General features: G+C 37.8%; 1 protein-coding gene across 2 annotated transcripts in view; it reads right to left on the reverse strand.

The window, feature by feature from the left end:
- The window catches only part of Ebag9 (estrogen receptor binding site associated antigen 9), a 30,539-nt gene extending 15,950 nt beyond the window's left edge, over positions 1-14,589 (reverse strand). Inside the window, exons 1-4 of one of the 2 annotated variants that reach the window (XM_008851493.3) lie at positions 14,297-14,589; positions 5,046-5,143; positions 3,081-3,159; positions 2,308-2,466 (exon numbers count right to left, since the gene is read on the reverse strand). In XM_008851493.3, the coding sequence (XP_008849715.1) occupies positions 2,308-2,466; positions 3,081-3,159; positions 5,046-5,128 (321 nt within the window). In that variant the 5' untranslated portion in view covers positions 5,129-5,143; positions 14,297-14,589. Of the gene's footprint in view, positions 1-2,307; positions 2,467-3,080; positions 3,160-5,045; positions 5,144-14,263 lie in introns of both variants that reach the window. The other variant, XM_008851492.3, reaches the window with a different exon arrangement.
- Positions 14,590-15,773: the final 1,184 nt, after the last annotated feature.

Raw genomic sequence — 15,773 nt, forward strand, 5'->3', positions numbered from 1 at the left:
AAAATCTGTAAATAGTATAAAAATTCCCAGGCAAATACGACATAAATCAGTTTCATATCAAGAAAAATTGCATCTTGCTTAAAAAGTTTTCATCTTTTTCCTCTCCTTACTGTATTCAGGCTCCCCAAATATAACTAGATACTTTTAGTTACTGAAGTAAATAATAAATGTCTAATATGGCCTACAAAAAGTATAACTAACAATCAACGTGTGGGATATCTATGAATACATTAACTCTTCCAGGCCACTAGTATCAGGATATATTTACTTGATTCTTCATAAGTTTTACAAAAGCAACAGCATCTTAATTAAGCATGATTATGTGGCTGGAGAAATGACTCAGCAGTTAAGAGCACTAGCTGCCCTTGGAGAGAACCTGGGTTCGGTTCCCAGTACCCACATGGCAGCTAACAACTGTCTGTAACTCCAGTTCCAGGGGATCTGACACCCTCTTCTGAACTCCATGGGCATTGCAATGACACAGGTCCACTTACATATATGCAGGCAATACTCTCATAAAGTAAAATAAAAATAATAAATAAAATATATTTTAATTAAGCACCATTTTAATACATGTAATATATGTAGCTGAAAGTGACTGAGGTAGAAAATGAAGTATATTAGGAAGTGTAGAATAATGTCTTTATTTCATAAAAAAAATATATGTATACAGATATACACACACAAATATATGTATGAAAAGTTTTCCATGTCTGACTATGTAACAATTAGAACACTGAGTATATTTCTCTGAAAAAGAAGAGCAGACTTTGGAATAGCATTACAATATTAGATGGAAATGAAGAAGAAATGAATCCTCATTTAGCATAGTATGATATGACTGGACAATGTGTGTGACTGGTAAATTAAGAAACGGTTATGTATGATGTACTGACAAAGAGAAAATACACAAGCAGAAAAGGTTATTAAATGACAGCTTCTGGGAACCGGAATTGGCTAAGAATAATGGGACAAAGTCTGTCATGTTTTATTATAAGGCCCTCAGAATTCTTTGATTTTAAATAAGTAATATTTTGATTTAAAAAAAAAAAAAAGACAAGAAAATAGCCACTGTGCTCTTTCCAGTAATTCTCTGCCTTTCTAAGTGATCTCATAGTTAACTTAAAAGGAATGGAAGGGGCTGAAGCAATAGCTCAGCAGTTAAGAGCACTGGCTGTTGTTCCAGAGGACTCAGGTTTGGTTTCCAGCACCCACAGGATGGCTAACAACTGTCTGCAACTCCAGTTCCAGGGGACCTGATGCCCACTTCTGGACTCTGCAGACATTGCATGACATGGGTGCAATGAACACGCAAACAGGCAAAACATTCATACCCAGAAAATAAACAAAAACTTGTATTAAAAAGAAGGAATTGAAATGTGAATGATTAACAAACCCACAACAATTACTCTAAGACTTAGAGCAACTGTACATTTTTTTACCACGGTTTACAACTAGTACACAATAAAATAATAGGAAGTTACTTATCAGTTTAAAGATACTATCAAGCTGCAAAGTTGTGTTTTTTAAAATTGTTTTAATATTTTTCATGAATTGAGATTTTCATAGAATGTATTTTGATCATATTCAGATCCCCTTCTCTATCTGCATCATCCCTTAAGGCCCATCTCACTGCTCCATCTCACTGCCTGATTTCATGTTTATCATTATTATTATCATTATCATTTCCTATCAAATATAATTTGTGTCCCCAATGCTCTTGGTATGGGTACATCCCCTGGAGACTGGCTAATGTGCCCAGTGCTATCAGTGGCTAATAGTTTCTCAGTTATGACTGGTGTTTCTTATCAACCTCCTCCATCTATGACAGGAATCTGTCTGGTCTGCACTTACATAGGTATGCTGTTATAATTGTTGTGAATTCGTATAAGTTAACTACCCTGCTGTCTGGAAAACAGTTTCCTTATAGTTATCTACCACCACTGGCTCTTAAAAATCTTTCTGCCCCTCTTCCCAAACGATCCTTGAGCCTTCGGGCACAAGGCATAGATATAGATGTGAACTGGAACTTATTAAAACTATTTTAATTGGCTTAAGTCTCCCACAGCAGAGACAAAAGCCTAGTATCTAAGATGTAATAGAATTTCAGCTTAGTTATGCCAGAAGAATTGGAGATATAAACTATTAGATCTATGTCTGGGTCTTGTGAATATATAAAAATTCTTAATGTGACAGAAAACAAAATGATAATCATAATCGGGCTCACTAATAAATAAAAATTATACTGTCCAGTTTTAACTGTGGTAATCTTAGTTTAACTTCCCAAAGCACAAATCTTCAACATACTTTCTGAGTTTTCCTTATGGTTGGCGTCATGTCCTTAAAATAGTCAGGTTCCAGTTGCTCCAAAGAATTCTGCTGTGTTGCTACATTCCCATTCCCTCCTTCAATCTTGACACTTGTAGGAGCATCTTCATCCCAGGAAGTCCACTCTTCCACATCTGTCTAAAATGAATTGATCAAATTATCAGCCACTAAGGAACAACCAAATGAACATCTCAATCTTGTTTTCAAACTTTCTGAACACAACTCAAATCACATACCAAAATATTGGTCAAACAAATGGTTTTGAAAACTGAACATTTTATCTACAGCCCATAGAAGGGGACTGGAACTTTCCACTCAAGTCTAACAAAACCGATTACCTGATGAAAAAATACTTATCAACATTCACCACACGGTTTAAATAAGAGTCCCAAAACATAATATTCAAATGCTCAAGAAACAAAAAAGATTTTTTCAATATATAAGGAACCTATAAATCTCATTTCACATGGAAATTAAAAGATACTAACCCTAACATGATATAAATCTTGGAAATATCTAAAAATTTTAAATATAAAAATGTTACTTCCACAAAGTAATAGCAAATACTTGAAACCAGTGTAGGGGGGGAAATAGAAAATGTCAGCAAAGAAATAGACTATAACAGAAGAACCAAAGAAAATTAAAGAACTGAAAAATAGTAAGATAATCAACAAAAGTCTTGACAACCAATTTAATTTTATGCAGTTAAGTTTGAAAAACAGTGTTTTGGAACACATAATTTTAAAAAATACCTGCTTAGGAACTGAAGAATAATCAACTGTAGTGGGCAAAGTTATTTGGTCTCCACTTAATTTCCTTCCTCGGCCAGATCTGAAAGAAGTAGGATAGATTTCAAGACCCACCAGAATAAGCACAGGAACATTAGCAATTTCACGCTTCTTTTAACCTTCTTCCTGTTATTGATGCTCATTCTTTTCCTGCCTCCCTTAGATAATTTCTGGCCATTCTTCTTCCTTCTTTGATTTGGGCATTTATTACACCAATTTTTTTGTACTTCACAAATCAGTAGTCCTTGGTAATTTCAATAGTCAACCACCCCAATTTTCCCATTTCTTTCTTGACTTCTCATGTACCAGTGATGATTTCTATTCCATTTCATTTCATTCACAATACTCTGAATCTTCTTAGTCCCAAACCATTCTCCTTCTAGAAATAAATTCAATAGTACTTAATTCTCAAAGTCTGAGCAGCTATCATGGCGGCTAGCTTACATTTCTTAGCCTTCCTTGCCACTTGGTGGTCATATGACTAAGTTCTGAACAGTAAGGGACTCAGACTAGAATTGCATGTAACTTCTAAAACATATCCACTAAAAACAAACAAACAAAAAGCCCAACCAAACAAAAAATAAATCAACCAAACCAAACAAAAAATATGATTACCATCTATATCTTCTTTTATTCGACCTTATCTTAAATGTGTCAAAAAGTTTTCCTCATTATACTATGCCAAAAGAAATACCCAACAGTTTCACTGATTAAGCAGTTAGATCCAAACAATTTAATACTTATATATGGCCTGCATTCTTAGTAGTCAATCACAAAAACAAATACACACTTTTTAAAAGAGCATTCAGACAGCTGAGAAAGGAGGAGTGCATTTGAGGGACGTGTAGACTACGAAGAAATATCTGGGAAAGAGTGAGAATTCTTTTAAAAAATAAAGCAAAGAAGTAACAATCAGTATTTTTATTTGGAATAAAATCATTTTTTTACTAGCAGGGTGTGGTGGTACATGTGTTTAATCCCAGCACTTGGGAGGCAGAGGCAGGCAGATCTCTGTGAGATAGAAGCCAACCTGGTCTGTATAGCGAGTTCCAGGCCAAGTAAGGCTACAAGCAGGAGATCCTGTCTCAAAAAAATTTAATAAATAACAAATAAATGTTTATTAGTGTAATGTGTGTGCCTTTTGGACACTGCATAGCTACTCAAGCCTTGAAATTAGACTACCACACTTATTTTCTGATTTAAATTTTGGTGCAGTACTTACTTTTAATTACAACCTAAGAACCTCATGCAAAGATGTAACCAAAAACTTATCTCAAGCATTAAGAATGCCCATCATAAGCTGCAGGGCCAAGTGTTACAAATATAAACTACTCTGAATTGAGATACCATAAAGTATTCAACAGCTACTGACCATTGCTGTGTTCTGATGGAAATGTTCAAATATTTTAGAGCAGCCTTATGAGTTCTGTGGTGAGTTGAGAGGTCATAGCTTGTGGAGGTCATGTGATAAGACAGAACGATCTGGAATCTAAGGACAATTTACTGAAGTCAAATAAATTACTCTGGCCCACCTTCAGTTTCTCTGTTGAAAGTTTTAAAACTAAACATGAAAACAACATCCATATGGTTGAATCAATAGAGATAATCTATTCCTAACTTTGTGTACCATGTTTTAAAAATGCTTTAAAAAATTTCAACCATGAGACAATACGTAATACCTGTGATTATATTTAAAGTTAGTCTGCTTCTTTCTGAAATTTGTATTTAATAAGTTTAAATGGAAGACGTAAAAATCTGACAGAACAAAACTGAATTCCTGCTTTTCAGACATGAAAAAATTGTTTTTTTAAAAGCCTAGTTAATATTATAAACAGGACAGCTAGTATAAATATTTCCTGTCTTTTACAGTTAAGTAATCCAAAGAAGTGAGGAGATAAATGGGTCAGTTTAAAGGTAGAAATCATTTACCTGCATATTAATCTCTTTAGGAATGAGAATACTGTTGCTAGGCAGGTACAAACTTTAAATAACCGAAACTGAGTGATGGCCATTGTGAGAATCAAAACCTGTGGAAAAGGCACACACACAGAAAGGTGATTCATTAAATAGACTTCATAAGCCACATTCCTCTTTTAAACCCAAGTTGAAAAGTTCTTATATACTGAGAGAAATCTGATGTATTTTTTCTCTAAAAATTACAAGTATATACACGTTAAATTTTAAAATCATATTAACTATTTAGGAAACTAATTTTTAAATGTTTTCAATAGTTATGAGGTAGCAATTCCTTTCATTCTGTCTTTGAAAATTGTTTTGCCTAAATAACTTAGTACAAATTTACATAAAATTGAAAAACTTTGACTTACTATAGATTAAATCTTTCTGTATCTTTTGAAGTTCACTCTATATCAACATAGTACTATTCGAAGTATTTTAAACATTTTAATCTTCATATAGACTTTTTTCATTATACCCTTTTTACACATTAAGAAACTGAATTAAGGTGAGTCAAATAATTTGTTCAAATTCACATAGCTAGTAAGTTCAAAGTAATTTATGCTAAAGCCCACCTAGTCCAGTGGTTTACAAATCTAAAGAACTGTTCAAAGAGACACTGACAGTTGAACCTACACTTAGAAAGTCCATCAGACTACAGTCTCTGAGAGGCAATAACCAAGTGACAGTCAATAAGTTAACAAAGGTAGACTATTCAATAGAAAAGGTAACAGAAACACATACCCACACCCACACAAAATAAGAAACAGATAGGACTGAAAACAAATTACAGAAGCTACAACTTAATTATGATAACAAATGATAACAGTACATGAAAATTTAGTACCTCAATAAAAAGGCAGACATTGTTACAGTGTATAAAAAAATTTAAACTGCATAAAAATTTATACAGTGCATTAAAAAAATGTGGCCAAGAAATACATTTAAGAAACAAATGACAGAAATGGGAAAAACACTATGTGAGCACTAATCAAAAGAAAGCTGAAGTAACTAATTTAATACCAGACTCTAGAAAAATGATAAATCAATCAAAAATACATAACAAAAGAGAACATATGTCAAAAATGTTCCCAGTGCCATATATCAGGGAGGCAGCATTTTGAGAGTTCAGTTACTGGAAGGATTTGGGGAAAACATTCTAAGTAATGTATATCTATATTGGATAACTGAGATGGTCTAAGCAAATTCCCATTACTAAGGTACAAGAGGCAGCAGCAGATACCTCCAAAATCTCTTCATTCAGTAAACTGAATTTATAATGAAAAACCTTCAAGGCCCAGATGATTTCTCTGCTAAATTCTACCAAACACTTAGGAAACTGCAATACCAATTTTACACAAACACCAAAACAGAGGGACTATTCTTCAAGTTACTATTTGATGCCAACATCATACAAATAATGAGACAAGAACATTACCAGAAAAAAAATAATAGAGATTGATTTGTTATAAATACAAAGACCTCCTTAACAAAATACTGATAAGTTGAATCCAAAGGTAGATAGAATAACATGACAAAACCAAGTGGTGCTTAACATAGCATTTCTGACCTAACATGAAAAATCATACAGAATCACCATATTAATGCACTTAAAAATATGATCATTTCAAGAGACAGACAAAAACATCTTTAATAGACTTCAACGTCCATTCCTGGTAAAAGCTTCAGCAACTCTAAATAAAAGGGAACTTTCTCACCCTTATCCAGGAAATATGCGAAAAACCTACAGTAATACGCAGCTTAATGGTGAAAATGTGGACACAACTCCCAACTTCCAAGACGATGAATGACCTAAGTATGTCCACATTTACCACGGGTATTAACACTATAGAAGATACTAAGCAGTTCAGCCACGCAGTAGGCAGAGAAATAAAAGAGATCCAGATTGAGACCCCACCCACTGTGCCTTGATTCCCTGAACCCTGAGCAGCTCCATTCTCTCTCCCCATGCTCTCTCCTTTCTACCCTTGGGCCTAGGCTCCTACTCTTCCCACCTCAGAGTAGCCTCTTAGCCCAGACCCTGTCCACTGTGTACTGACCCCCTCCACCCAGACTAGCTGAAATCTCCAGCTTAGTTTGTTAGATCCTCCACAGGCTGTACCCACCCAGACCTTGCCCTTGGCCTCCTGATTTGCCTTCCACAGACCTGCCTACTACCCTGACTTGGATTCCCTTCACCCTGTTGGCGAGCATGTCACTAATCATCTTAGAATCATCCTGTCCCACTAATAAAAAATCAAAATCAAGAACCTGAAGCACACCAACTAACTTTTTTCATACCTGAGCAAAAAGCAACCAAGCTACATTAAGACTATAAACAGAACCAAACTTCAACTAAACAGAGGCAGACTAGAATTTCATATCAGACACACAACCAACACAAGATATCCATAAGCCCAAATGAAAACATAAAAACAGAAATATGAAAAACCAAGAGAAAATGTACCCAACAAATCCCATCAGTCCTACAGATGTGTACTACAATGAGAATCACCCTGAAAAACCCCAGATGCAGAATTAAAAAAAAAAAACAAACCCAAAAACCTTATTAAAGAACTTAAAGAATGTACAAACAACACAAAGGACTCAGAGTATAGGTATAAATTCATGACTGAAACTCAAGGAAATACAAATATAAGACTGAATGAAATGACAAGAACAATTCAGGACTTGAACAATGAATTCGCAAAAGAGATAGAAATACTGAAGAAAGGCAAGCTGAAATGAAGATGGAATTGAAAAATTCAATTAAGTCAATTTGAAACAAGACAGGAGAAAGCCTCACAAGAAGAATGAATGAAATGGAAAACAGAATATCAAGATTGGGCAACACAGTTGAAGAACTGGAACACACAAGCACAGAATATGAAAAAATTTAAAAACACAGAAATGGAATATGTAGGAAATGTGAGACCCCATGTAAAGGCCAAATTTATACATCATAAGCAAAGAGGAAGAAGAAGAATCTCAGGTCAGTGGCATTGACCACATCTTCAGCAGGGTTACAGAAGAAAATTTCCCCAAGAGAAACTGAGGAAAGACACACCTATACAGATACAAGAAGCACATAGGACACCCATTAGACAGGACCAGAACAAAACTCCCCATGGCACATCATAGTAACAACTAAATGTATAAAACAAAGAAGGGGTACTGAGAGATGCTAGAGGAAAACTAGTTAAGTATAAAAGAAAACCCATCAGAATTACAGCTGACTTTTCAATGCAAACTATGAAAGTCAGAAAAGCCTGAACCAAAGTATTCCTATGAAAGCCAACACAGAATACTTTATCCAGCAAAACTATCACAGTCAAAGGGGAACAAAAAATTTCCCATGACATGAATAGGCTGAAAGAACTCATGTCCACCAAACCAGCCCAACAGAGAACACTCAAAGCAACAGAAAGGATCAAAGCTAGGAATGGCTATACCCAAGATGTTACAGAAAGAAAAGAAAGGAAGGTATAATTATAGAAACACAAAATAATACCAAGAGCACAAACAATAGCAAACAACAACAACAAAAAAAAAAAACCCTAGGAATAAACCTAACCAAAGACATTAAAGATCTCTACAATGAAAAATTTAAATATTTGAAGGAAGAAATAGAAGAAGACACCAGGAGATGGGAGACTCTCCTGTGATCAAGGACTGGTAGAATTAATATTGAGAAAATGACCATCCTACCAAAAGCAATCTATAGATTCAATGCAATGCCAATCAAAATCCACATGACATTCTTCACAGAACTAGAAAAACAAATTCTAAAATTCATATGGAATCATATTCTTCACAGAACTAGAAAAACAAATTCTAAAATTCATATGGAATCACTAAAGACCCTGGATAGCCAAAGCAATCTTGAACAAAAAGCAATGCTGGGGGCATCACCATACCAGATCTCAAACTATATCACATAGTCATAAAAACAGCATAGTACTGGCACAGACACAGACATATAATCAATGGAACATAACAGAAGATTAAAACATGAATGCATGCAATTTCAGTATTTGACAAAAGTGCCAAGAACACACACTGGAGGAAAGACATCTTCAACAAATGATGTTAGCAAAACTGGACCTCTACCTGTAGAAGAATGAAATGGGACTTTTATCTTTCACCCTGCTAGAAAAGGTGAAATGGATCAAAGACCTCACTATGAAATCTGAAACTCTGAAACTGCTAGAAGAAATAATATGAAGTACCCTCCAAGATGCAGGTGTAGGAAAGAACGTTCTAAATCGGACATCAGTTGCTTGGGAATTAAGGTCAACAATTGACAAGTGGGACCTCAAAAAACTGAAAGCTTCTGCAGGACAAAAGAAACAATCAAAGAAGTGAAGAGGAAACCAACTGAGTGGAAGAAAATCTTCACCTGCTACACATCTGGCAGATGATTAATAGCCAGAATATATAAAAAAACTTAAAAAAAAATCAAAGAAAAAAAATGACCCAATAAAAAGATGGGCTAAGAACCTGAATAGAGAGTTCTCAAGCAAAGAAATAAAAACGGCTAAGAAACACCTTAATAAGTTTTCAACATCCTTAGTAATTACTGAAATGCAAATCAAAATCACTTTAAGATTTCATGTAGCCAAGATCAAGAGAGTAAAGGACACCAAATGTTGACAAGGATGTCAAGAAAAATGCTCATTCACTGCTGATGGGATTACAAACTCATGCAAACCCTATGGAAATCAGTGTGGAGAACTCTTAAAAAACTAAAAATCAATCTACCATATGATACAATTATACTACTCCTTGGCATATACCCAAAGGACTCATCCTACTGCAGAGATACTTGTACATCTGTGTTTGTTGCTGCTCTTTTCACAATAGCTAAGAAATGGAAAGAACCTAAATGTCCCTCAAGTGACAAATAGATAATGAAAATGTGGTACATTTACATAATTGTGTTCTATTCCGCAGTAAAAAAAGAGGAAACCATCAAATTTTCAGGTAAATGGATGGAATCAGAAACTGTTACACTAAGTGAAGTAACACAGACTTCAACAAGTGACATATGTTCTCTTATGTTCTCTCTTCTTTGTGGATCTTATCGCCAAATCCTTATACCTGAGCATATATGCTAGAAAGGAAGCACAGAGGTAAAGGGAAAGAGCCCAAGAGATGGGGATAGTAGGAAAGAGATGTTACCAAGGGTGAAATTGGGAAAATGGGGATATTCAAAGGGAAGGGAGAAGGGTAGGCCAAATAAGGATCCATGGGGGTAAAGGGGAAGAAGGAACTCAAGAGAGTGGAGATCATAAGAGACAGGCATTATCAAGGGAAAATGAGGATACTTTAACCGGGAGGTTAGACATGGAGTGAAAGAAGAGAGATAAATGGAGTACAGGTGGTATGAAAAAATAGAGGGAAATGTGCTAATTCAAAAACCTACTGAAAAGTACACATACAATATCTGAACATTAGTGCATATGTATACCTGAAGGCTATATAACAAGGAACACGGTACCAGACAGGAGAAGCCTCCTTTGAGTTGTTGGCCAGGATAGTCCAAGAGACTCTCAAAATTACACAGGCTGTTGCCACAGCCCCTGATTATGTCTCAGAATTTGAAGGTAAGACCCTATTTATTGCTAAAGACAGGGCATACTTCAGACACAGGACTAGGAGTAATGGAGCTAGAACTGACCTGGAAGCCTCCTCCCTGAAGACTAGCTCTCAGTCCTGGAGGGAATTATGCAAGCTGCTAAGGAGGTAAATCAAAGAATGATCCAATCCCAGCTTTAAAGCCTAATAACCACAACAGTGACTGGCACAGCAAACTACATTGGGGCAGTAGTGGCATTTTTACCTTGGGGGTAAACAACAGCTACCTAATTGGACTTCAAACCCTCTCAATGTGAGGGAACTCATGGGTGGCACTGTACACATAGCCAAACACACAAACCAAAGGAAGTAAACAACTAAGGAAAGAGAAAAAAGAAAACAAGAAAGCAGAGAAAGCACATTTACATTTCATGGTCCCTGATATTATTTGCTCTGTAGATACTAACTACTAAAGGTACAATGCAAAGTTCCAAAAGGTTCCCCTAGCAATGCTCATGTGTTTTTGTGCATCTGAAGACTGTCATCTGAACTGAATGATTTATTGAATGTCTAACCACCCTACAATTGAGAAAGTACAAAGAACAGTGATTCAGAAGGAAACAAACCAGGGGAATGTTAAACATTTCCTTCAAATGATGTAAATTCTTTTGTCAAATATATTCCAAAAGTGATTTACTTGGTTTCAAAAATTCAGCACTGTTGACTCGTTTCTCTCAAGTGGCTTATAAACCTTATTTAATTTCCCAATCTTCCTACTTCCAATGCTGTCAACTAGGCATAAGCCTTTTTTACTTCTTGGTGGGCTAACTTAATTCTTTAATTTTCATGTTTCTCTCTTACTGAGAAATTTATTTTTATTTATTTCATACTACAGTAAAGTCTATATACTTTACCTGCCCTGCACACTGGTACGTTCAAATACCATTTGCAATGGAAGACTTGAAAGACTACACTCCTCCTTTTAAGCAGAATGAACCAAGCAATTAAAACAAGTTAATAAAGGCTTCATTTAAAGCTGATTTGTATTAAAAAAAAAAACAAACACAAATGTCAACAAAAAGAAAAGCAAACTTACTAAAGACAAAATTTAATATAGCACTCATGTCCTTCAAAAAAATATGGGTGGAAAGGGAAATCATCACATTGTGTAAAATAAACTATTTTCAGAAAGACAAGGATAGCCCCCCCCTTTTTTTTTTCTCCTATGTAGCAGCTAAATTTTAATAAAGGACAGGAAAAATAGACCTGGGCATTATTTGGGAAGAGGAAACAGACAAGCAGGAGGAGAATAGGAGAGTAATGGGTGAGTTAGTATCATCAGATTACATTATATACAGGTAGAAAATGTCACGTGTTGTACAGTCAATATACACTAATAAAAATTACAGTAAAAAATTAAATTTTAAGAAAATTTATTTAAACAGTAGTCAGAAATCTTAGCACACAGTATTGGGAAAGGAAATAAACAGAAGAGATACTCCAGCAAGACTTTTTGAAAGAAGAATTTTACTATGTTGGGAATGTGGACAGGATTCAGTGGGAGGATTTGAATGAATGAAAAGCTGACAACAAACTTCACACAGAACCTTGGTAACTGCAGCTACCATCTTCTCACAGATATTCTTAGTGTCATTACTAAATATTTGTCACCTCAATGACTTCAACAAAAATTGGAAATGAAATATAAAGTTTAAATGGCAAAACAGAAAATCGATTATTAATAAAATAGAATCTCTGCGTTGCAACTGAGCTTATTCTCACTTGGTGAAAATTTGTGGTGACTGTGGTGAACCAAGCACTATCTAAATATTAGCTCATTTAACCCACAGAACTTATTTCTGATGAAATAGGTATTACTGTCCACATTTCACAGAATCAAAGGCCGAGTAAGCACATTTCCATGTTCCTACAACTGCTTGCATTCAAACCTACATCTATTTAATTCAAAAGTCAAGAATATCTAGCAATGGACATTCTTAGCAATCAATGATTTTATAACTTTCTCAAGATAAAAATTTCAACCAGTTTCACTGATAAGGGAAAAATGCAATCAAGCAATTAAGCAGTACTTGACTTACATCAACTACACTGATTTGCATATAAGAATAGTATTCAGAATCTAAACATAATGCTGCAATTAAAATGAATATATATTAGCATCTAGTATGTAACAGATGTTACACAAGTTATGAGAAACACATCTGGGTACAAAGAAACTCATCAGCTACTCAACTATCATGAGTATCTTCCTATCTTTACTCTTGTTCAAATGGAAAAGAGCCTAGAAAGGTAGGATCCCAACCAGTGTTGTTGCGTTTGTTATATCTAGATCTCACCTAATGCCAGGTGTATAGGTGCTTAACTATTCCTTAAATGAAAAAACAAACAAATAAAAACACACATTTCTTCAGCCCTCAAGTTTCATTATTCACATTTAACAGATGAGGCCCAGGATTGCCTAAGTTAAACATGGGTGAATTCACCCAGGATTAGAATTCCATCAGGCTCCCCCACATCTTTTCTACTTGAAACCATTCTAATTTTACCCAAATTACTTCAGTGTGGTTTCTGAAATGGCCTATAGAGCATCAGTTGGAAAATAATGTGTGTAACATATGCAACTTGGCATTGGGATGCTTTAAAAATACCTTCTAGAATTGGCAATACTGGAATACTCTACTATTAAAATACTCGTTTAATTTTTTTTCCCCTAAATTAGTAGGAATACTTGAGATATGCCATAGGAAAGCTTTTAGAGAAATGACATTTCAGGGCTGGAGAAATGGCTCGGAGGTTAAAGAGCAGTGGTTGTTTCTGCAAAGGACCCAGGTTCAATTCCCATCACCCGCATGGATGTGTCTAACAACCTGCCATAAGTTTAAGGGGCATCTAATGCCTTCTGACCTCAGCCAGCACTGCATGACACCCATGCATTTACATGCATACTGGCAACAATACACTCATACACATAAAAACAACAAATATTAAAATGTTCCCCTTAAAATTACTAAGAAAATACAGAGTTGAAATATGCCAGAGAAAGGCCGTTGGAGAAATGGCATTTCTGAAAAATCAATAGGAATCAGAGTTCTGTTGTGTCAATGGAAAAAGACTGCCCTACAACTGGAAGAAGAAGAAAAAAAAATCTGGCATGATCCAATCAACGTCTCTTTGAGATTCCAAGTAAAGTACCCCAGATCCTGGCGTACAGACTCAATTATATCACAAATCATGAAGATACTTGGTATGCACTAAGGACGTCATCCAGTGCTGTGTTTCTAAAAACTGTATTTCTGAGTCTTTCATACCAGTACGTGAATGTTCTATGATCTATATAACACAGAACATGCTAAATCTGTAACTCTCTAAAGTTATCGGTCACAAAGCTCCAAAATAAAATTTGCCTGAAATCAAATTTGAAAACCGTAAGGGCAGCACCAGAGAGAAGGTAAACAAGTGTTCTGAAAGCTCTGGTAAAATGGCACATCCCGTCCCTGCAGGCCCTCACATATGTGACATCACTGCGACTGTTACCCAGGTGGGCAACCTCTTCTGAATCACTGAGTTTCCTAACTAATATTCAGATTACCCACCTAAAGTTTGCTGACGCAGAAAAAAAAGCATACCAACTGCACAGATGAGCAAAACACGCGCGTTTGCAGGTTACACAACCCCACGCCCGACGACGGGCGTCACGTGAGAAGCTCTAAGTTGCTGGCTGTGGGTGCCGGGTGGACCGGAATGTCAACTTGGGGAAAATCTGCCCCAGTGGGGCAAGGCCGGTAGAGGGGTGCAGGAAGGGCCGCACATTGCCCTTCGGGGGAACTGAGCACTGGGCTTCCTCCCAGCCGCCGCCTCGCAGGCCAGTCTCCCACGCGTGGGAGCTGCATCGGGAGGGCACACGGCCTGCCGCGGTCCCAGCCCCACGGGGATGACCCCGCAGGTCACCCTGACCCGGAAACAGTACCCCCGAGAGGCCGGGCGGAAAAGGAGGTCGCGGTGGAGGGGCCCAGAGGAAGGTGGAACGGCAGGAAGTATGGGCCGCCGGGGTGCCCGGGAAAGGCGGCCACAGACCTCGAGTGGAGGCCGGGGTCGGGAAGCGGGTGGGGGAGAAGAAAGCCCCTCGCGGGCGCGCGCAAGCCACACACACTCACCTGCCCCTCCCCCACCCCGCCCGCCCGGCGGAGGCTCCGAGCTGCCGCGGGCCGCGCGCGCACAGGGGCCGCGCACGCGCGCTGCCGGTCGCTGCCTCGAGCTCGGTCTCCGCCAGCTCAGTCCCTGCTCCGCTCATTCAAAGCCAGGCGCGCGCTACGACGCAGCCGCCGTTGTCGCCGCGCAGCCGCCATGGCCGCCCTCCCCAGAAGCATCCCCCCCCGCACTCCCCCCAGTCCCGCCAGGCCCTGGTCCGGCCCCCCGCCCACCTCCTGGGCGGAGCTAGCTGCTGTCTCCAGGCCCTCATTTCCTCACTCCCCCTCAAGGCTCTGTCTGGCCCAATAAGAGATAAACTCTGGCCCTGACGTCTAAGCCACAAGCCAATGGGCGTCGAGGGGCGGGGCTATCGGAACTGGGCTGTGGAGGTTTGCTATTCAGCGGGTTTTTGTTGCTGGTGGTTGCAGGTTGTGTAGATGTTGTAGTCGTGGGGCGATTCGGCTTGTGCCGAGTTGTCCTTTCCTGCTGTAAGGATGATGTCTCGCCTGCAACTATGCCCCTTTCTGTTTCACTCACAGAACCCGTCTGCTAGATGGGGCCAGAAGAAGCAGCGTCTAGATTGCAAAACATGAAGGCGCCTCTCTATCCTAAAACGCTTGGGATTAACTAGGACAGACCCCCTGAGGCATTTACAAATTTCCTTCAGGATTTAGCCTCCTGTGTCTAATCTTGAGTTTTTAACTGAAATAAAGGAGCGTTTCCCCTGGATCATTAATTCCTGGCCTGCGACCAAGCTGTTTTCCTTTCAGTGGTTCTCTTTGACGCCTGATGCTTTTGGTTGTTTGGTTTCTTGTTTGTATTGTATATATTCACTGTACATGGTACTGTGTTACATAAAGTCACTCTCACACAAGCATACACTGTAACTTGAACAACTCGTCATCCTACCTACCC

The sequence above is a fragment of the Nannospalax galili genome, unplaced genomic scaffold, assembly GCF_000622305.1.
Source record: "Nannospalax galili isolate Female #2095 unplaced genomic scaffold, S.galili_v1.0 scaffold284, whole genome shotgun sequence".
NCBI lineage: Eukaryota > Metazoa > Chordata > Mammalia > Rodentia > Spalacidae > Nannospalax > Nannospalax galili.